This window comes from Rhinolophus hipposideros (genome assembly GCF_964194185.1).
Source record: "Rhinolophus hipposideros genome assembly, chromosome: 10".
NCBI classification, from domain to species: Eukaryota; Metazoa; Chordata; class Mammalia; order Chiroptera; family Rhinolophidae; genus Rhinolophus; species Rhinolophus hipposideros.
The window spans coordinates 51,304,009-51,328,046 of record NC_138056.1 but is presented as its reverse complement, the minus strand read 5'-3'; the positions used below and the strand labels follow the sequence as shown (position 1 = coordinate 51,328,046).

The following is a 24,038-nucleotide window of genomic DNA, read 5'->3' as shown; positions in this document are numbered from 1 at the left end:
GGAAGTAAGCTAGGCTGCTGGGATTTCACTATGTTTGTTTTCCATCTCTCGGGGATCACTGTCCTTTGTTGTCTGATATTCAGTGTCTTGGAAACCATTCTTTCATGTGGTTTGCCTGTGAGTTTTTTTGTTTTTCATTTTTTGATTATTTCAGGTAGGAGGGTAAATCTGGTCCTCAAGACGGCTTGGTCGTAGACATATTTTATATATAGTAAGCACAAATTTTAAAGGGATACTGGCATTGATCAACTAAATTGATCTATCAAAAGGCATTTTATCTTACTTAGTTTTGTTTTTCAGCCATTTCCCCTCCCCCGACCCCAAAGCCACAGTGGAATGTAGCTCGTAAGTCGATAAGGTGAAGGGACCCTCTCCCCATGTGGATGGGAGGGCCCCAAAGGTGAGGAATGACCCAGCAGATAAAGTTTAGTGTTATTTCATGTGGTTTTGGAACTTTCTAGGCCACTTTTCCGGATCCAACTAATTTGCAGAGATTTTTTAACAGCATACCCTTCCCGGTATCCAAATTCATGCAGGCCCAGCCCTGATAGAGCTTACCAAAAGAGTTCTTGCTCTTTGAACAGCTCCTTCTGGCGAAACAGCTAAAGGACATCGTGGCTTTAAAGCATATACTGTACTTTTGAATAAACAAAGGAAAATAAATCACATTATGCAATGTCATCCCATTATAGTTTGAAAGGGTGCATTTGCATATGCTCTCATAAACTTTCTTATGCAACGTCCATATGTATTTTGAGTAGTGCTTGAACCACACAAAAAGAAAGTTTGTTCAGATCCAAAAATATTTCCCCCCCATATGGTTTTAGCAGCTGATAAAGTGATAAAGTGGACCTCCTTTAATTCTGAAACAGTTTTACAGATGTCTGGCCACTAGATGGTGGTATTGGCCATCTATTGACAAGTAGGCTTTACTGACTGCATTTCTTCATTACTTGAAGCTTTTGCAAATACGTAAACAATTAAAAAAGAGAACTAGAAAAATCTGAAATGAAAAAATAAGCAAAATAAAGTAAAATTTTAAGAAAGCATTCTAAGTGGTTGAAAAGAAATCTTAGCACTGTTGGTGATAGTTATACAGTAGGTACTTTTGAGTGCTATAAATTCACTTTGTAATTGTAAAACCATGGAAAATACAATCCTGATACCTTCTATACCTTCCTGATAACTTCTATAATGTTACCCAGTTATGCGTATGATAATTATGATTGAATTGTTTAAGGAAATCACAGGATATGTTAAATAATCATTATATATTATTTAGTATTTGGTACTATTTCTGTGACTTGTTACTTTAGGCTCCCTAAAAGATGTTAAGACTTAAAATCTAAAATTTTCATAAATTTCAAATCTAGAAACACAGAGAAAAAATAAACTTGCAGTACCTTTTAGTTAGGATACTTTAAGCATCTAGAATTATTTTTTTGGTTTAAGTTTCAAAAATATTTTGTATGTAACTTGGTTTGCTCATAAAATTGACACATTTGCTAATGTACTAAAACTTGGCTCTCTAGAATCCTCAAGGAATGAATTATTTAGAATTGAGTTTCTCAAATAATGGGATTCTCTCTTCAGGCACCAATTTTTCTAATTTCCAGTGGAAGTTATCCCAAAATGTATTACATACTTAACTTCCCTGGCTTCTTAAATTGAGCCGATAGAAAAAGAGTTTGCCCTTTCTTGATGAGTCAAGGTCCTTCCTTTGAGTATCAGAGTTTTCCCTCTTCTGAATGGCACAGTGCGGCCTATTCTTTGTCCCTGTGTTGAATGACCCCAGACTATCTTTGAGTTCCTGTGACTGTTTTCTGTGGATTTTTTTTTTTATCTTCTCTTGCTGTCACATTTTATTGCCAATGGTGTGCCTGTGGCTAGCAATTGCTATCATGTTGCTTTTTTGTTGATTTTGATTAAATAATGATACTTATTTTGGATGTGTGTGAAAGAAAAATATAGTCCATGAGCCAGTGAGGGATATGTGTGGGCTCTTGTAGGTGAATTTTGTAATTTTCAGATACTCAGTGCCTTATAAAATATCTGGTTCTAGAAGGTGTAGCTATCAAAATATTTAGATTTTTAGAGGTAGTGGGTGGAATCTGAAAAATTGGATGAAAGTGTATACTTGTCCTTTCTCGGGCCTTCATACCTGTAATTAGGAGCCCACTTTGCTGTGGGGTAGGGTAAGTACCTGACAGTGGTACCCATCGGAGGCAGCGACAGGCAGTGCTTCTCTCCTTCTTGCGACTTATTTTAGTGTTTATCTTTCTACTCCCCTGTCCACTCTCTTTTTTGGAGGACTTTGTTCTCAAAGCTTTATTTTTCTTCCTTTGTACTCTCCTTCATAGCTTTTGGTGGTAATGTTATGGACTTTGATATGATAAGCCTTGCCAGCAGCACTAAAGCTTAAAAAGTTAGTGCCACCTTAGGAAAGGTTTAGCATTCATAATAATTCCCACTGCTTGAATGATTTTAGAAAACAACAACAACAACAACCTCATACTGTTATTTTCATAAAATTTACAGTGTTGTTTCTTGTGGCAGTTGACCAGATCTAACTTTGGCATTTATATTTAGCCGTTAAATTTTCTCCTCCCTCTTCCCCTCCCTCTCACCACCCTCGTTTCCTTTGGATTTTTCACTTCCTTTCTTTGTTTACTGCACTCGTGCTCATAGTTGCCTGCATTTGTGTGGAATAAATGATTCATGTCCATAATTCTTGGCTCCTGAGAGATAAAAATTGTATGCAGTAATGTTATTGATTATATTTCATTCGTTCTCTATAATGTGCTCTGTGCAGCACCTCTAGGCATGTTGCTCGGGATTAAGTACATATTTGAATACTTTCTGAGACTCCTAATTTAGAACTTGAATATTTAATCAGTCTACATCACAAGGCAAGTTGTTAGCTAGATATTTTGTATCTTAGCCAGAATACTTGAGTTCAATCTTTTTAGGAAGGGGCAAATTTGGGAGGTCCCTGGTAACACACTGAGACATTTTACATTCTACCAGTGATAGGCAGAATTTAGCAGAGATAACATGTGTATATGTGAATTTATTGTATTGATTTCAAGACCAATTTTTTCTTTTTGCATTTAACACATATTATTCTGCCTTTTCAGCATAAATCCCTTTAGCTATCTGAACCCCAACCCTGCAACATTTATGCTGAATGTAACCTTTTGCCTACATCTATTGTCAAAATGAAAGAAGCATAACTTTGAAGTTGCTGGGTTATTCTAATCCTACAGCTTTTGTGGTTCACTAATGGAAATAGTCTCAGACTTTGGAGGTGAAGAATTGCAACTGGGCGCCTCAGTAATGGATGGATTTGCTGCTCAGAATCTTCTTTGAGGCGAAGGAAGTGCACTGCTTGTGCCATGTGCAGTGCACTGTGCAATCCACTTAATGACAGACTTCCTGAAATTCATTTCTGCCTTGTTTGCTGTTTATTTCTCCAGTCCCTATTTGTCAACCTACAGTTTTCTCCTTTTTTGGTTGGTTGTTACAATTGAGGGTCTCATTTCAAAATAACTGAACTTTACATGGATCGCTTTGTATTCCCTTAGCAATGTGGACAACATCATACATTAGCCTGGAGTGAGTGAGGGAGTAAGTGAGTGAGTGTGTGATCAATCATTACCAGTCTGTTAGAAAAGTGGGAAGAAGAAATAGCACCAGAGAGAGACGCGCAAGACCTGAGTTCCAGTCCTTGCTCTGCCACTGACTCCTTGTGTGACTTTTGGCCATTCGTTAAATCATTCTGGACCTCAACTTCCTTATCTTTGAAATGAGGAGTTTGGACTAGATAATGTCTAACTCAGTTTCTGATTTAAAATTCTTTGTACTTCTGTGCATAGTAAAACACTCAGCTTCCTATTTCAATAGTTTTCTTTAGGGGTTAGGGAGGGATTGCCCCTGGCATTCTCTTCTGCTCTTTTAATAGTGTAATAAGGTGTCCGTTCTTGGAATTGTTTCCTATACAAATGCACTGAAAGAAAGTGGCGTTTGTTTTTCTTCCAGGACCATGGCTTTGTGCATATTCACACTCCCATAATCACATCCAATGACTGTGAGGGGGCTGGGGAACTTTTCCAAGTTGAGGTAAGTTGTGTTTCCCACCTTGGGGGATATATTGCCCTCCGATATTTTACATCTGAGTGTTTGCTTTAAATTTAATAAGAATTGTGTGGATAGACCATGACCAGAACGTGAACTTTTGTCAATAGTAATCCTTAAAAAAAATATGTAGAAAATTCAAACTTTTCTGATTTCCTGTCCTACCAGCTATACTATTTACATTGAGACTAAACGGAGTGGATTTTTAATTTAGTACTCCATTTGATTTTCCTATAGAACTGTGAGTTGGTGAACTAGAGAAATTTGAAGAGACTAATAAAATTCCAAAATATATTTTGTGCAAGTTCAACCCCCAGTTAATATTTTTGAATGTAATTCATATTTTAAGAGATAAAATAGAAAAGTATACGTGTTAATATTTTCTCTTTCAAAGTCTTTAAAATATATAGTTTTCATAAGAAATGATTTATGTTCTGGATACCTCATAAAGGTTCTTATTTTAATTCTTTTATTCAGCAATCATTTTTTTGAGTTCCTAATATGTGCCAGGTATTGTCAATCTGGACTTCTTGCAGGAATTTTTAAATTTACCAGTATTTCTTACTTGTTGGCAGTAGAAAGCCCTTTCTTTTACCACTTTGCCAGGCTGTTTAAAATCATCGGCCAGCAGTATAATAATGGACAAAGAAAAATGTATGTTCATGAGTGGTGCTTTTTGTATTTTTTTCATTTATTCACTGATCTCTTTATCTCTAAAAAGTCAAGATTCTTCTTTACACATTTAGTTGATTCCATCAAATGACAAAACCTGTATATAACTCTCTGATTCTGTACACTTTGACTCTCTCTTTTTTCTTCAATTACAGTTGACATGCAATATTATATTAGTTTCAGGCGTATAACATAATGATTATACATTTATATAACCTAGGAAGCAGTCACCCCAGTAAGTCTAGTACCCATCTGATACCATACATAGTTATTAAAATATTATTGACTATATTCCCTGTGCTGTATTTTACATCCCCATGACTGTTTTTGTAATTGGTAATTTGTCTTCTTAATCCCTTCCCCTTTTTTCACCCATATCTCCACCTCGCTTCCCATCTGACAACCATCAATTTGTTCTCTGTATCTATGAGTTTCTCTGTTTTGTGTATTTATTCTGTTCTTTAGCTTCTACATATAAGCAAAAGCATATGGTATTCGTCTTTTTCTATCTGACTTACTTCTCGCTTAGCATAATACCCTCTAGGTCCAACCATGTTATTGCAAATGGCAAGATTTCATTCTTTTTTATGGCTGAGTAATATTTTGTTGCATATATATGCCAAGTCTTTTTTTAAAAAATATTTTCATTATTATTGACCATATTCCCTATGCTGTACATTACATCCCCTTGACTTATTTGTTTTATTCCTAGAAATTTGAACCTTATTCCCCTTCAAATTTCCCCCCCTTTAAAATTTTTCAATTACAGTTGACATTCAGTATTATATTAATTTCAGGTATATAGCATAGTGGTTAGACATTTACATAATTTAAGAAGTGACCCCCCTATCTAATCTAGTATTCACCTGGCACCACACACAATTATTACCATATTATTGACTATATTACCTATGCTTTACTTTACATCCCCATGATTGTTTTGTAACTATTAATTTGTACTTCTAATGCCTTCAGCTTATTCACCCTACTCCCCAAACCCCTTCCCATCTATCACCCTGATAAATCTAGTACCCATCTGACACCAAATATGGTTATTACAATATTACTGACTATATTCCTTATGCTATACCCTACATTCCCATGACTATTGTGTAACAACTAATTTGTATTTCTTAATCCCTTCCCTTTCTTCACCCATTCCCAACCCCCCTCCTGTCTGGCAACCATCAAAATGTTCTCTTTGAGTTTTCCCATTTTGTTTATTTTGTTCTTTAGATTCCACATATAAGCAAAATCTCACTGCATCTGTCTTTCGCTGTCTGACATACTCTAACTCAGCGCAACACCCTCCAGGCCCACCCATGCTGCTGCAGACGGCAAGAACCCATTCCCTTCCCTGGCCGAGCAATATTCCGTTGTACTTATGTATCACCTCCTCTTTATTCATTTATCCATTGACAAACACCCAGGCAGCCTCCACATCTTAGCCATTGTAAACAATTCTGCAATGAACATATGGCTGCACATGTCCCCTCAGTAGTGTTTTGAGTATCTTCGGATAAATACCCAGAAGTGAGATTACTGGATCTTTCTTTGATTCTTGTTATAGTCTTTGTTGTAAAGTCTGTTTCATTTGATGTAACTATTCCTACTCCAGCTTTTTTTTGTTTTGTTTCTATTTTCATGAAATATCTTTTTCCATCCTTTTACTTTCAGTCTGTGTGTCTTTCTATCTGAATGAGTCTCTTGTAGCCAGCATCAGTAAGGGTCTTGTTTTCTTATGTATTCAGCCACACTATCTTTTGATTGGAACATTTAATCCATTTACATTGAAAGTAATTGTTGATAGATATGTAGTTATTGCCATTTTATTATTTATTTGTTTGTTTGTTTGTCTTAAGGAAGTCCCTCTAAGATTCCTTGTAATATTGTAATATTGGTCTGGTGGTGATGAACTCCTTTGGTATTGTCTTGTCTGGGAAGTTCTTTATCTGTCCTTTTGATTGTAAATGACAGCTTTACTGGGTAGAGTAATCTTAGTTGCAGGTCCTTGCTTTTCATCAGTTTGAATATTTTGTGCCAATCCCTACTGGCCTGCAAAGTTGCTGTTGAGAAATCAGCTGACAGTCTTATGGGAACTCACTTGTGGGTAACTAACTGCTTTTCTCTTGCTACTTTTAAGATTCTTTCTTTGTCTTTAACCTCTGGTCTCTTAATTATAATGTGTCTTGGTGTGGGCTTCTTCAGGTTCATCTTGTTTGGGACTCTGCACTTCCTGGGCTTGTATGTCCATTTCCTTTATCAGGTTAGGGAAGTTTTTGTCATTATTTCTTCAAATAGGTTTCCAATTCTTTCCTCTCTTCTCTTTCTGGTACCCCTATGATGCAGATGTTGTCCCAGAGGTCCCTTGAACCCTCCTCATTTCTTTTGGGTTCTTTTTTCTTTTTGGTGTTCTAATTGGGTGTTTTCCGCTACCTTATCTGAATCAGTCCTCTGCTTCATCTAATTTAATGTTGATTCCCTCTAATGTATTCTTCATTTAAGTTATTGTATTCTTTATTTCTGACTGGTTCTTTTTTATGTTTTCTATCTCTACTTTTATGTTCCCTGAATCTTTGTTGAAGTTCTCCCTGAGATCACGGAGCATCCTTATAAGCAGTGTTTTGAACTCTGTGTCTGGTAGATAGCTTATCTCAATTTTGTTTAGTTCTTTTTCTGGGGTTTTTGTTTTTTTCTTTAATTTGTGACGTGTTTCTTTGTCTCCTCATTTTGACTGCTTCCCTGTGTTTGTTTTTATGTATTAGGTAGGGCTACTGTGTCTCCAGGTCATAGTATAGTGGCCTTATATAGTAGATGTCCTGTGGGCCCAGTGGTGCAATCTCCCTGGTTACCAGAGCTGGGTGCTCCATGTGTGTGCCTTGTGTGAGTTGTGTGTGCCCTCCTGTGGTAGTTGAGCCTCAATTGCTTTTTGCACATCTCTGAGAGGGATTGAGCCTTCGGCTGATTGGTGGTGAGGACTGGCTGTGCCTACAGTGGAGGAGCTGTTGTGCAGGGGCTGACCGTACAGAACAGGACTCACTTTAGCAGAGCTCTGGTACCTGCCCGTTAGCCCTTTGGGTGTGTCCTCTTTGGAGGCACTGGGCGATGCTCTGGCTTGGTCCAAAGCTAGCCACTGGGTGTGCCAGCACGGGAGCCTACTGGGAGGGACCCTGCCACAGGCCAATTTTAGCCAAAACCTGTTCCCTTCTCAGGACCACCTGGCATGAGCCACAAAGCAGTACACAGATTGCCGTCACCCTCGCTGGGCTTGGAGGTGCCTTGAGAAGCCAAGCCGCAAACTGAGGCTGGCTGCTGCCACTGCTGGCTTTGGGGCTGCTCAGCAAGATGTACTGGATATGCTGAAGCGAGATGCTGATTGTTTGGATTTTGTGAATCTTTGAGAGATTTTTAGGACAGCCGGCAGCATGAGCCATTTGTATGAAAGAGCCATTGGAAGCGGCTTGTTTGTACCTGAAAGTTGGGTGGGGCAGGCTCTTGGGGAATCATCAGAGTGGTGATTGTCTATGTTGATGGAGACTCAGATATGGTAGCTACCTGCATCTGCATGCTGGAAGGGGGGAGGGCTCAACCAAGAAACAATGGGTTCTGTCAGCACTTCTCTCTGGGAGAAAGCTATCCCTCAGCCCTCGTCCTGCAGCCAGACAACTCATCTCTTCCCTGTATGTTTCTGGTGCTTTCCAAGCTGCTGATGGAGCTCAGAGTGAGTGAGTCCGTGAGTGAGTAAGTCTGTGCATGGGCCCTTTAAGAAGAATACCTGGAACTCTAGCTGCCCTCAGTCTCACCCAGCCACAATCTCCCCTGGTTTTCACAGCCAGAAATTATGGGGACTTCTCTTCCTGGCCCAGAACCCAGGCTGAGAGCCTGGTGTGAGGCTAGGACCCCTCGCTGCTCCCAAAGGGACCTCCACAGTTGAGCTATCCCTCCCAATTTTTAACGGTCGTATGCAGGTGTGGGACTAGCCTCCATTCCCTGTCTGTGCCCCTCCTGCCAGTCTTGAGGTGGCTTCTTGTGTATGTCCTTAGTTATAGGACTTTGGTTCAGCTAGACTTCAAGCGATTCTCAATGATGGTTGTTCTGTAATTTAGTTATAGTTTTGATGTAATCATGAGAGGAGGAAAGCACAGCATTTACCTACTCCCCCATCTTGACTAGAAATCTGTACTAACTATTCTTTTATTCATTCATCTAATGATGGACACTTCAGTTGCTTCCACATCTTGGCTGTTGTCAATAATGCTGCAGTCAATATTTGGGAGCACATATCTTTTCAAATTAGTGTTTGGGATTTCTTCAACTAAATACCCAGAAGTGGAATGCCCAGGTTATATGTTGCTTCTACTTTTAACTATTTGAGGAACCTCCATACTGCTTTCCATACTAGTAACTGCACCAATTTACAATCCCACCAACAGTGCACGAAGGTTACCTTTTCTTCATATTGTCGCCAACACTTGTTATTTGTTGATTTATTGATGGTAGCCATTCTGACAGGTGTGAGGTGATACCTCATTGAGGTTTTTATTTGCATTTCTCTGGTGATTAGTGATGTTGAACATCTTTTTATATGTCTATTGGGCATTTGTGTGCCCTCTGTGCACATTCAGATCCTCTCCCCACTTTTTAATCAGACTGTTTGTTTTTTTGGTATTAGGTTGTATAAGTTCCTCATATATTTCGTATGTTAACCCTTTACTGCATGTATCTTTGGCAGATACCTTCTCCCATTCAGTAGGTGGTCTTTTCATTTTGTTGATGGTTTCCTTTGCTTTGCAAAAACTCTTTAGTTTGATGTAGTCTCATTTGTTTGTTTTTCTTTTTGTTTCCCATGCCTGAGGAGGAATATCCAAAAGAATATTACTAAGAACAATGTCAGAGAGTTTGCTGCCTATGTTTTCTTCTAGGAGTTTTAAGGTTTCAGGTCTTACATTTACGTTTTTAATACATTTTGAGTTTTTTCTTGTATATGGTATAAGAAAGTGATCCAGTTTCATTCTTTTGCATGTGTCTATCCAATTTTCCCAAAACCATTTATTGAAAAGACTGTCTCTACCCCATTGTATATTTTTGCCTCCTTTGTTATAGATTAATTGACCACATAGTCATGAGTTTATTTCTGGATTCTCTGTTCTGTTCCATTGATCTGTGTGTCTGTTTTTATGCTATTACCATGCTGTTTTGATTGCTATAGCCTTGTAGTATAGTCTGATCAGGTAGCCTAATACCTCCAACTTTGTGCTTCTTTCTTAAGATTGCTGTGGCTATTCAGGGGTCTTTTGTGGTTCTATATATATTTTAGGATTTTTTTGTTCTAGTTTTGTGAAAAATATTGAATCTATAGATTGCTTTGGGTAATATGGACATTTTAATGATGTTAATTCTTCCTACCCATGAGCACAGTATATGCTTCTATTTATTTGTGTCTTCTTCAGTTTCTTTCTTCACTGTCTTATAATTTTCCAGGTACAGGTGTTTTATCTCCTTGGTTAAATTTATTTCTAGATAGTTTTTTTGATGTAATTGTAAATGAGATTGTTCTCTTAATTTCTCTTCGATAGTTTGTTATTGGTATATAAAAATGCAACCAATTTCTGAATGTTAATTTTGTATCCTGCTTCTTAACTGAATTCATTTATAAGTTCTAATCATTTCTTGGTGGAGTCTTTAGGGTTCTCTATATGTAGTTTCATGTCATCTTAATTTAATGACAGTTTTATTTGTTCCTTTCCATTTTGGGTGCCTTTTATTTCTTTTTCTTGTCTGATCGCTGTGGCTAGGACTTCCAATACTATGTTGAATAAAAATGATGAAAGTGGACATGCTTGTCTTGAACCTGATCTGAAAGGAAAGCTTTGAGCTTTTCACTATGGAGTATAATATTAGCTGTGGGTTTGTCACATATGGCCTTTATTATTTTGAGCGATGTTCCCTCCATTCCCACTTTGCTGAGAGTTGTTATCATAAACAGATGTTGGAATTTATCAGATGCTTTTTCTGCATCTATTGATATGATCATATGATGTTTATTTTTCATTTTGTTTTCATTTTTTTGTTTTATTTTTCATTTTGTTCATTTTGTTTCATTAATTGATTTGTAGATATTGCATCCCAGGAATGAATTCCACTTGATCATGGTGTATGATCTTTTTAATGTATTGCTGAATTCAGTTTGCTAATAATTTGTTGAGGATTTTTGCATCTATATTCATCAGGAATATTTGTCAACAATTTTCTTTTTGCATCTATATCCATCAGGAATATTTATCTATAATAGTGTCTGTCTAGTTTTGGTATCGGTATTGCTGGCTTTGTAAAATGAGTTTGGGAGCTTTCCCTGCTCTTCTATTTTTTCTGAGTAGCTTGAGGAGGATGGCTATTAATTCTTCTTTCAACGTTTGGTAAAATTAATCTGTGAAGCCATCGGGTCTAGGGCTTGTGTTTGTTTGGAGTTTTTTGATTACTGATTCAATTTCATCAGTAGTTATTGGTCTGTTCAGATTTTCTGTTTCTTCACGTTTCTTTAGCTTTGGAAGATTGTATGTTTCTAGAAATTTATCAGTTTTTTCCAGGTTGTCCAATTTGTTGGCATATAATTGTTCATAGTATTTTCTTATAATCATTTATATTTCTGTGGTGTCAGTTGTCACTTCTCTTTCATTTATGATTTCATTTATTTAAGCCCTCTCTCTTTTTCTTGATGAGTCTGGCTAAAGGTTTATCAATTTTGTTTATCTTTTGAAAGAACCAGCTCTTGATTTCATTGATTTTTTTTTTTTTTTCTATTTTGGTAGACTGTATTTCATTTATTTCCTCTCTGATCATTATTATTTCTTTCCTTCTGCTCACTTTAGGCTTTCTTTGTTTTTTTTTTCCTAATTTCTTTAGATGATGATAGATTATTTCAGGTTTTTCTTGTTCCTTGCCTGTATTGCTATGATTTTCCCTCTTAGAACTACTTTGGTTATGTGCCGTAGATTTTTGGTCATTGTGTTTTTATTTTCATTTGTCTCTAGGTATCTTTTGATTTCCTGATCCCATTAAGTCATTCATTGTTTATTAGCATGTTATTTAGCTTCACATATTCATATGTTTTTCAGTTTTGTTCTTGTAATTGATTTCTAGTTTCATACCATTGTGATTAGAGAAAATACCTGATATGATTTCAGTCTTCTTAAATTTGTTGAGACTTGTTTTGTGACCTGACCTGTGGTCTATCCTGGAAAATGTTCCATGTGCACTTGAAAAGAATGTATGTTCTGCTGTGTTGGCTTGAAATGTTCTAAAAATATCAACTAAGTTCATCTGGTTTAATATATTATGTAAAGCTACTATTTCCTTGTTGATTTTCTGTCTGGATGATCTACCCATTGTTGTCAATGGGGTTTTAAAGTCCCCTACTATTACTGTATTACTGTCGATCTCTCCCTTTATGCCCTTCAATATTTGCTTATAAATTCAGGTGCTCCTGTGTTGGGTGCTTAGATGTTATATCCTCTTGTTGGATTGAATCCCTTTATGATTATGAAATGTCCTTCTTAGTCTTTTATTATGGCCTTTGTTTTAAAGTCCATTTTATCTGATATAAGTATTGCTATCCCAGTTTTTCTTTTCATTTCCATTTTCATGAAATATCTTATTCCATCCCTTTACTTTTAGTTTGTGTGTGTCTTTCAACCTGAAGTGGTTCTCTTGTAGGTAGTGTATGTATGGGTCTTGTATTTTTTATCCATTATGCTACCCTGTGTTTTTTGATTGGAGCATTTAGTCCATTTGCGTTTAAATAATTATTGGTAAGTATGTAGTCATTGTCATTTTATTCTTTTCTGATTGCGTTTTAGTTCTCTGTTTCTTATTATTTTACTCTGTTCTCTTGTATGTTGATGGCTTTTTATAGTGTTGTGTTTGGATTTCTTTCTCTTATTTCTTGTATATCTCTTGATTTTTGGTTTGTGATTACGATATGCTTCCTATATACCAACCTATGTTTACATCAGACTACTTTAAGTTAATGGTTGCTTAAGTTGGAACACATTCTAAAAATAACAACAATTTTTACTCACCCCCTTCACATTTGTTTTTTCCCCATTATGTTTTACTTGTTTTGTTTGTGTGTTTGTGTGTATCCCTTAACTTATTGTTGTAATTACATGTGATTTCCTACTTTTGCCTTTTAACCTTTGTACTAGTATTATAGTTGGTCGATCCACATCTTTTACTAAGTTTTTGCTTTTGTCAGTGAGCATTTGTTCTTTCCTATATTTTCTTATTCACATTTTTGATCTTTTATATTTAAAGAAGTTCCTTCATTGTTTCTGTCATGCTGGTTTCATGGTGATGACTTCCTTTAGCTTTTTTTTTTTGTTGTTCTGGGAAACTCCTTCAATTCTAAATGATAGCCTTGCTGGGTAGATTAATCTTGGGGAAGGTTTTTACTCTTCATCACTTTGAATATTTCATGCCACTCCCTGCTGGTCTGCAAATTTTCTGGTGAGCAATCCACTGATAGTTTTGTGGGAGGTCTGTTGTATGTAACTATATTAACTGCTTTCCTCATGCTACTTTTAAGATTCTCTTTGTCCTTAACCATTGGCATTTTAATTATGTTGTATCTTGGTGTAGGCCTTTTGGGTTCATCTTATTTGGGACTCTCTGTGATTCCTGGATTTGTATCTGTACTTCTTTTGCCAGGTTAAGGACATTTTCAGTCATTATTTCTTCAAATAGGTTTTCAATCCCTTGTTCTCTCTCTTCTCCTTCTGGTATTTCGATGATGCAGATGTTGGTATGCTTGATGTTGTTACAGAGGTCTCTTAACCTATCCTCATATTTTTTAATTCTTCTTTCTTTTTCTTTTTCTGCTTGGGTGGTTTCAACCACCTTGTCTTCCAGATCATTGATTCACTCCTCTGCTTCATTTAATCTGCTGTTGATTCCTTTCAATATATTTTTTATTGCAGTTATTATATTCTTCATTTTTGACTGGTTCTTGTTTATGGTTTCTGTTTCTTTGTTGAAGCTCTCACTGAGTTCATCTGTTCTTCCAGAGCTAAATTCCTTGACCATCTTTACAACTAATGTTTTTTTAACTCTGTAACTGGTAGATGTCTTGTCTATTTCATTTAGCTCTTTTTCTGGTGTTTTGTCCTGTTTTTTTCATTTGGGACATGTTTCTCTGTCTCCTCGTTTTTGCCAACTCCCTGTTTTGGTTTCTATGTATTAGGTAGATATGCTACATCTCCCAGTCTTGGGAGAGTGGTCTTATGTAGTAGATATCCTGTTAGGCTCAGTGATAGTCTCTCTGTTCACATAAGCCAGGTGCTCCAGGAGTGTTCGCTGTGTGGGTTCTGTGTGCCCTCCTGTTGTACTTGGGCTTCAGTTGCTGTTGGCATGTCAGTGTGTGGGATTCACCCTCAGGCTGTCTGGCTATAAGGGCTGGCCGTGACTATAGTGGACAAGCTTTTATGTGGATGCTGATCCCACAGAGTGGGAGTTGCTTTAACTGGGCTCTGGTGTCAACCGAGTCCACTCTTGAAGTGTGACATTTGTGGAGCTGTTGTGTGGTTGTCTGGTGTGGCTGAACCCAACCACTGGGTGTGTTGGTTCTGAACCCTCTTGGGAGAAGCTCTTGTGTAGGCCAATGTCAGCTTCTGTATGTGCCTGGCCTAGGGCCGCCAGGTGGGAGCTGTACTAATTGATCTGTGCATTGCTGCTGTTTTTGCTGGTCTTGGAGGTGCTTAGGAGAGGTTGTGCTGCAATCTAAGGCTGGTTGCCACTATTGCCAGCCTTGGGACCCTTTGGTGGTCAGCATGATGTGTGCTGAGTACAGCTAGGACTTGGAACAGGATTGTGGCCGCTTAGTTGAAGTTACATTTCAAGCCAACACTGGCTGCAGCTTATGCCAGGCTTTTGGATTAGATTTACAATGCAATTTGAGGCCAATTGCCACTTGTGCCAGGCTTGGGGTTGCTTAGCAAGAGGTACAGGGCGTGCCGAGGCCAGCCACTGCTTGTTTGGGGTTTGTGGACCTATGAGATTTTAGGAAAGTCTGAAGCATGAACCAAAGTAGGTTGCTCATGTGGAAAAACCGCTGGAAGTGGTTTTGTCCGGGTGCACGGGTTGGATGGGGCATGGTCTTGGAATCACCAGGGCAATGTGAATGTTAGCCAGGTTAATGGATAGCTCAGATTTGGCCCCTGCCTACACCTTCCAGCTGGGAGAGAAGAGGAGTCAGTAAAGGAACAATGGTGCCTGCCGGTGCTTTCGTCCCCAGATAGAGTGGCCCTCCAGTCCTCGCCCTGAAGTTAGTACATTCACTTTTTTTCTGTATGTCCCTCGTGCTTTTCAAGCTGCTGCTCCTGCACTGGAGCTCAGAGCGAGTGAGTTTATGAGTGAGCAAGTTCAAATGCGGGCTCCTCAAGTTACGCTTGGGACTCCAGCAGCTCTCTGTCTCACTTGGATGCAATCCCTAGTGGTTTTCATAGCCAGATGTTGTGGAAACTTCTCTTCTGGGCACTGGAGCCCCAAGCTAGGGAGCCGGGTATGGGGCTGGGCCCACCTGCCTCCTGAGAGGGGACCTTCACAGCCAAGATATCTCTCCAAATTCTTAATTGCCACACTGTGGATGTGAGACCTGCCTGTTCTGTGTCTCCACCCTTCCTACCAGTGTCATCGTGGCTTCTGTATAGCCTTAGTTATAGGACTTCTTTTCAGGTAGTCTTTAGGAGTTCTGTTATGGTTGTTTTATAATTTAGTTGTAATTTTGATGTGATCGTGGGAGTAGGCGAGCTAGCATTTACCTAGTCCACCATCTTGACTGGAAGTCCCCTTCATGTTTTGACTCTTGATAATGATGCTTCCTCTTCTTTTTATTGAACAGAGTGTTCACTGGGAGTTGTCCTCAGGTGTTGAAATCATTATTAAAAATAATCAATGCTGTCTTTCTTCATACATAGATTGAAGAAATCTTGATGATAGCCTTCTGCAAAACGCAGAATACAAATGTTTTCTTGAACATTTAAAGTAGGAGTGTTAGCATGTGTATATATGAATTCAAAGAAGACAGCAAATGATAAAATTACAATACAGTTGTCTCTTTGTAACTGTGGTTTCTGCATCCACAAATTCAACCAACCACAGATAGAAAATATTCAGGAAAAAAAGTTATGATGCTGCTGACGTGTGCTATATAGTTAGGCCCACAATGGTTGCATCTATTCTGAATAAGAGCAGACTTTTTTCTTGTCATTATTCCCAAAACAATGTAGTATGGCAACTATTTACATAGCTTTTACATTTTATTAAGTACAATACATAATCTAGAGGTAATTTAAAGTATATGGGAGGATGCGTGCAGGTTATATGCAAATGCTATGCCATTTTATGTAAAGGACTTAAGCCCCCGCAGATTATGCTATTGGTTGGGGGTCCTGGAACTAATCCCCTGCAGATACTGAAAGACAACTGTATATAAATTATAAAAACGCATTTTTTTTATCGGCGTTTATGTTGTTTATTTTCTGTTTGCACCCTAAGAGTCTTCTGAATATTGAAGTTATGAAGAATCACCCACCTTAAATACATTTGATAATCTTTAATCTAGACCACTGAATATTAAAAAATAAATGACAGGGAAGGAAAGGTATAATTTAAAGGCATTTTTACAAATAAGAAAAGAATTATTAAAGAGACACAAATTAAACGAGTAAAAAAAAGTCTGTAACAAATTTAAAAAATGGAGATAACTGCTGTGCTACTAGGGAAATCTCATAGCAACTGAATGATTATGTGTATTTTGGCTTCTGAACAACACAGGGCAAGTTACCAGGTAAGTATAAATACATAGGAAGGGAAAAAAATTTATTTCTGAACCTGAACAAATGAGAAGTGTTCTATGTTCATAGTATTTCAGGGCCAGGATGAGGAATTTTATAGTGGAATTAGGCTTGTCTGTTCAGAGTACCAGAAAGAGATGCTTTTGAATTCGTTGATCCTGGGCTCCTGCAGGGAGGATCTATAGAAGGTTTCAGCAATGTGTGGCTTTTGTGCTGTGACCCACTGTGTTCATTGCTTTCAGAAGTTCAGCTCCTAAGACTTGTCTTCTGCCCCTGCCAATTCTCCATCCTCTGAAAGCAGAGTTCCTTGTTATTGTACCTCACACACACACCTCTGTACTTCCAAACTTCATTGTGTTAACTTCCTCCTGACTGTATGAAGAGGCATAGGGATTTGAATCTTGGCACCCGACTGTTAGGAGGAAGTAGCGTTTCATGTTTAAGTAATTGCTTCTCTCAATAGTGCTCTTTTTGGCTCTAACAACAATGAAGTTTCAGTAACTATTTAAAGGTAAGGATGCTTCGTACACACTCCGGTTTGAGGACAGCAGTAAGAGGCCCCCTTGAAATGCACATAGTAAGAGCATGCACTTCTAAAACAGTGTTGGAAAGTGAATGCGTGGCCCATTATTTTAGTTTTCTTTTTCCTCATTTCCATTTCCTGCTTTAAGACTTGGATATTTGTTAAGTTTGGGGGACTACTGAATACATATGTAGAAAGTTGTATTCAAGACATTCATTTGTTATTCAGCAGACGTTCAGTATCATCTGTGTTCAAGATGCTGTGCTAAATGTTACGAGGGATAAAAAGAGGTAGTTGCAGTTCTGCCCCGTAGAGCTGGTGAGTTGGCAGAGGCTGACAGAGGAAGGGACATCCTTTTCATTCCCTCTTGTTGTTTATCCTACGATATTCCTTGATTGTACACTTTTTCCTCTAGGTCAAGGCCCTACCTGAGTCCCCACAATTGTTTGGTTTACAATTCTGGAGTAACTGTTTTGTCTCTCAGAAGATAAAAGAGATTAAAGGAAGAATTAATAATTGTGGCAAAAACTAGATGTTGATGGGAAATACGGTCAAACGGCTTTATGTATGTATTTGCGGTTATAGTGTTACTAATCATAACTGGTATGTAATCTAGAGGAAAATTAGGGCCGTGAGAATTGACTTGGTTAGAAAAATCTTCAAAATGAAGATGTGTTTGGACCGTCCCATTATTACATTATTACATTAGGGAGAGTATTCCAGATAGGGAGCAATGTGAGCAGAGTCAAGCAATTGAAGGGGTTTTCATTGGACTCTGGATGGACAGATGAGAAGGCTTATATTGGAGAATCAGAGAAGACACAGTTGGATAGCTACAGGAATGAGGAGATGGAGCAGGTTTTTAAAAGATAACTTTATGGATATATACCGGCAGTACAAAAAAAATGTGTACACATTTTAAGAGATGTCATCTGTGCTCAAGCAGTAGTTTGCCGTCATCAGAAGTGTCTGGATGCTGAGGGTAACCACTTTGAGCACCTCTTGTAATTGCAGAAGTCAAATGTGACTTGTATTCATCTTTTGCTCTCGGTATATATTGAGTGTTACAATTAATACAGTTTTTTTCCTTTCTTAAAATGTGTATACATTGTTTTTGGCCCTCTCTGTATCTTACCGTAAAATTCACTCACATATCCAGTCCTGTGGTTTTAGCATATTCATGGGGTTGTGCGCCCATCACCACAGTCTAAGTTTAGAGCATTTTCATCACCCCCAAATGAAACCTGGTAGCCATTAGCAGCCCCATCCCATTCCCACCCCCAACTGTGGGTAATTTAAAACTGCTCTCTATAGATTTACCTCTTGAGCATTTTATATAAATGGAGTCATACAACATATGGTCTTTTGTGCCTGGCTTTTTTCACTTAGCACAAAGTTTTTGAGGTTCATCCACACTGTAACATGTACTTCATTACTTTTTATATCTGACTAATATTTGTGTAGATATACATTTGTTTATCCATTTAGCAGTTGATGGATATTTGGCTTGTTTCCACCTTCTGACTATTATGAACAATGCTACTATGAACATTTGTGAAAACATTTGGATAAGCCTATGATTTCATTTCTCTTGGGTGGAATTGCTGGGTCATATGGTAACTCTGTTTGGAGAAACTGCCAAACCATTTTCCAAAGTGACTGCACCATGTTACATTCCCACCAGCCATGTATAAGGCTTCCAATTTCTCTACATCATTGCCAACACTTACTATTGCTCTTCTTTTTTTTTTTTCAATTATAGCCATACCAGAGTGTGTGAAGTGGTATCTCATTGTGGGTTTTCTTTTTGTCTTTTGCTTTCAGACATTTACAATTTACATATAAATGTGTAATTCACATTTAGCTTTAAATGACAATTCTGCTATGCCAAATATATAAATGGTCATGTGTTATGAAATTAAATTAGACTGAGACAATCTAAGAGTAATACTTCATATAACAGGACCACTACTCAAGTTTAGAATTTATACATTTAGGTATTAAAGTGAAGAAGGAACTAAAAGTGTAAGTCTATTAAATGGAACCGAAGAAGATATGTATACTTTTATATCTAAATCTCACACTGTGAGAAATCTCATACTGAGATTCTCATACTGAATCTCATGCTATGTATTACAGTTTGGCCTTAGATTGGTTTGCTTTTATTATTATTATTTTGGAGATATACACACACACACACACACACACACATATATATTATATAATTGACTGCTTTAAACATTATTAAATGTACAATTGAATACTATTAATTATATTCACAATGTTCTGCAACCATCACTACTATTTCTAAAACTTTCTCATCACCCCAACAGAAACTCAATAGCAGCAACTCTCCATTCCCCTTAACCACAGTCCCTGGTCTCCTCTAATCTACTTTTTGTCTCCATGGATTTCTCTATCTAGATAATTTCACATAAATGAATTCATACAATATGTGGCCTTTCCTCTCTGGTTTCTGTTGGAGCATGTAGCAGAATTTCATTTCTTTTTATTACTGAATAATATTCCATTGTATGGATATACCACATTTTGTTTAACCATTCATTCCTTGGTGGACATTAGACTGTTCCCACCTTTGGCTAATGTGAATAATGCTGTTATGAACATTTGTGGACCGATTTTTGTTTGAACACCTGTTTTCTTTTGAGTGTATACCTAAGAGTGGAATTGCTAGGTCATGTGGTTATTCTATGTTTAACTTACTGAGGAACTGCTAAATTATTTTCCACAGTGGTTGTACCGTATTATATTCCCACCAGCAATGTGGGAGGGTTCTGTTTTCACTGCATCCTCTCCAGTGCTTGTTACTCTCCGTTTCTTTGATTATAGCCATCCTAGAAGATGTGAAATGGTATCTCATTGTGGTTTTGATTTGCGCTTTCCTAGTGACTAAGGATGTTGAGCATCTTTTTGTATGCCTGTTTCATTTGTATAGTCTTCTTTGGAGAAATGTCTATTTAAATCCTTTGCCCATTTTTAAATGGGTTTGTCTTTTTGTTGTTGAGTTACAGGCGTTCTTTATTCTAGATACAAGCCTATCCTTCCCTCTCCCCCCCACAGCAGCCCCTGATGTTGCCCCTCAGTAGGCAGAGCCTTGGGTTTGCCCACAGTCACCAGAGGCGGCATTGGTTATGGCATAGCTCTCTCTGTCTCTTTCCTAGACCACACCCAGCTCTTAAACTTCACTAATTGCAGGCTGATTGCTCTATTGTTTTCAACAGTGTTCCGGGGCACAAATTACATCACAGATTGATCCAATCAAATTCAGTCTCTGTTAAGAGATAGGCTTTCCAAGGTCTGTGTTTGAAATTTATTCTGAACCCAGAAAGTCTCTTTCCAGAGGTCTCTTTCCCAGTTTCTGTCCCACAAACCAGTAGGTCTGCAGCCTAGCCTTTATCTCCAATGAATCTGTCTGTCTCCTCACAGTTGCCTTTCGTCACAACCTCTGTTTTCGAGAGCACCCTTCCTTTTGAACGTCTCCACACACTGTTGCACATGACGTCAGTTCCTTTGGGGAGAGGTTTGGAAGTCTGTTTTATGGCCTACATCTAGACCAAGGTAGAATCTGAACCAAGACTCTAGTGCTGGAGGCAGGGACAATGAATGCTTCTCTTTAAGTGACATCCTGATTTAGGAGCTGACTGCTCAGTAGAGCAAGTGCTGCAGCCCCAGATCTACCTGTTTCCCCAAAAATCAGACCTAGCCAGACCATCAGCTCTAATGCATCTTTTGGAGCAAAAATTAATATAAGACCCGGTCTTATTTTAATATAAGACTGGGTATAATATAATGTAATATAAAATATAACATAATATAATACAATATAATATATAATGTAATATAATACCAGGTCTTATTTTAATATAAGACTGGTCTTATATATTAAGTTTGCTCCAAAAGACGCATTAGAGCTGATGGTCTGACTAGGTCTTATTTTTGGGGAAACATGGGAGGCTTGCTTCTCCCAGCCTGGAACCCTCACCCCATGAACCAGGGTACTGGAATCAGGGCCTGTTGTTCTCAGCAGTGCTTTCCCTAAGGCAGAGCCTCCATCCCTCTAGCATCAAGTGGGCAGAAGACAGGAACTTGCGCCTCTTGGCCACACCCACCCATGGTTTAGCTTCTGCAACAAGTAGCTGTGGGCAATATGAAAACTGCTGGCCTGCTGTGCCCCGTGCTAAGGTAGTCCTTTGGGAGCTGGAGGTCAAGAGAGCGCTGTGCCCTTGGCTGTATTAGTCTGGAGCGGAGTTTCTGTCATACTGAGCTGTGATGGGGAAGGGAGAGATTGTTTGGCATTCCAACACCACCAGTGTTCCTTACCAAGTTTTAGTAGATTTTCTTGAATAGATATTTCTTCCTTTGTTGTATGTCCTGAGGGCCATTTCCAGAGACGCTAAATGGCTGGAGTGGGGTGGGCTTTTTTGTTTGTTTTTTATTTTATACCTTTGACCAGTTTCTCTGAGGAGTGGGTCTGTAGAACGCCCCACACTGTCATGCCAGAAGTGAGGGTTAAAAAAAAAAAAAGGTTAGTCATTTTCGGACTACTTTTTACCACCATGATCCTCAATTGCAAAATGTGAATAACACTTTTGTTATTCACATTTTGCTTATAGATTGTAAAGATGTAAATGAAATAACATGTGAAAAACTTAAAATTGTTATTCAAAAATAAGGAAAACTTAATATGCAGGAGCAAGCTAATGTAAGCACCAAAAGTTTCTTTTCCAAACTATTATGCGTTCTAGAAATGGTAACAAGACGTTCTTGGACTTCTGGAATTTTGATGCTTGTAAATTTTTATGTCTAAGTTATTTAAGACACATAACATTTTGGTTCTGCCTGATGTTTTCACTTTTTAGTACTCTCACCTGTTTCTTTAAACTTGAGATGGTTTGCGGTCTAGCCCACGTCAAACCTTCTCAAAAAACTCTTTTCCGTCTTCCAGCTCCTATTCACTTGTATTCCATTGTTGTAGCCTGTTTTAACATTCAGTTGACATCAATTTTGTTTCCTCATCTAGATTGTAAGCTCCTTACAGGGAAGAACTGTGACGTCCGCACTATCTGACAGAGGTGGAACCTTTGGATACCTGTTGGCTTTTATTTTCTGTGGGCTCTTTTAGTTTTGCACAACTTTCAGCCTTAAGACTAGTCATTTTCTTTTCTGTGAGGATGGCTGTTTCTATTAAGGAAGTCCAGTTTTTGTATGTGAGAAATACCTAGGACAGACATATCTTGGAAGATAAACAAGAGACTCACAATAATGTTTGACCCTGGGCATGGGGTCTACTGTTGTATATTCTTTGAATTTTTGATCGTATGCCTGTGTTACTTAAAAAACAAAAAAAGATAATATAAAGGTACACGGTTCAAAAGTTACAAAAGAGCATAAAGGAAAAAAGTCAGTTTCCCTTCTACCCCTGCCTCCCAGCTACACAATTCACCTTCCCAGAGGCAGTTACCTATTTCTCTTTACAGTAGCGTTTGTAACAACTTTTATTTCTGTGAGCAATGTGTGTGGGTGCTGTTTCTTATGAACTAGCTGTCAGAGTGTGTTACCAAGTTTTAAAACTTTTTTTTCAATTTTAATTTGATGTGTTACTTTTTCAGTTAAAAAAGAAAATGCCACACTAGATTAAGAGAAGCAAATCTGTTTTCAAGAGCACTGTAAAGAGAACTGCTCTGGGAAGCTGGTGTGCTCCCACCCATATTGTGTTATTGCCACTTCCATTGGAAAGTGAGAATCTTGTGAATTAACATCATGGTAAAAAAATTTCCTCAGATTGTGAACTGATACAGCCTGCTGCTGCTTCCTATTCAGAAGACTGAGCTATTTCTTCCCTCCTCTGTTACCCACCAAGTGGTGTGCACTCTTAAAATAACCTGATCCCATCAGCTACACACTAGACTAAAATTGCACTATTTGATTCATCCTGTAAATATTTGTTAAGCCTCCTTTTTTTGTGAAAAGTACTGTGCTAGTGCTATTTGACTTACAAAGTTATTTCCGTTTTGCCTCTCCGCAACATGAATTTGCAAGATATTTTTAAACGGGAAAACCAAAATTCTGCAACAATAAATGGCACCGAAATAATGTGCATTTGAAAGCTAGCCATATTAAAAGCAGATTGCAGATATTACAAGGATACATGTTAAGTCAAAAATAATATGAATCCAATTATGTTTAGGTTTATAATTTTAAAATAGTTTTAATTTGATTCAGATACTAGCATTTTAACCTGAGGATAGATCAGACTAATAACAACACCTAACATTTGTAACATATGTTAAGTCCACTAATATTTGTATAGTACTTTACTGCCATTTGTGTTATTTTTGCTGATGTTTTTTGGTAACATTAAACAGGGTACCTAAAGGGAATAATTCATCTTACTAGCTTTGAGTGTTCTAAGCAGAAAGGAGAAATAGCATTTATTGAATACCAAGTACATTTCAGGCATATTGAATTCAAGTTCCTTTATATATTATATACTCTTTTTAGCAGCCCTTTGAAGTAGGGATTAGTTTGCGTTCAGGAAGACAGAAACCATGTATTTCTTATACATTTGTATAATACCTGGCATATTCCCGGGATCATGGTAGGAGTTATAAATATTTGTTGAATAAAATACTTCTCAAAAACCACAAAGAAAGAGACAGAGTTGTAGTTTAAATGAGATCTGTTTGGCTGTAAAGTAAATGTTGTTTGTATATACCAGATACTGAAGTTGGGTTTTGAGAAAAGACACCAAAACTTCTACTAAAGTTCTCAGATTAAAAAAAGACTCTTTATTAGGTAACAGACAATTGTTAAAGTAAAGCATCCTTGCCATTTCTTTT

The 24,038-nt window shown here is 37.7% G+C and overlaps 1 protein-coding gene across 2 annotated transcripts in view; it reads left to right on the top strand.

Annotated features, from left to right (window-relative positions):
- NARS2 (asparaginyl-tRNA synthetase 2, mitochondrial) overlaps positions 1–24,038 on the top strand; it is a 176,862-nt gene that overhangs the window by 7,793 nt on the left and 145,031 nt on the right. For both annotated transcript variants that reach the window (XM_081064086.1, XM_081064087.1), the window contains exon 5: positions 4,039–4,119. In XM_081064086.1, the coding sequence (XP_080920212.1) occupies positions 4,039–4,119 (81 nt within the window). The remainder of the gene's footprint in view (positions 1–4,038; positions 4,120–24,038) is intronic.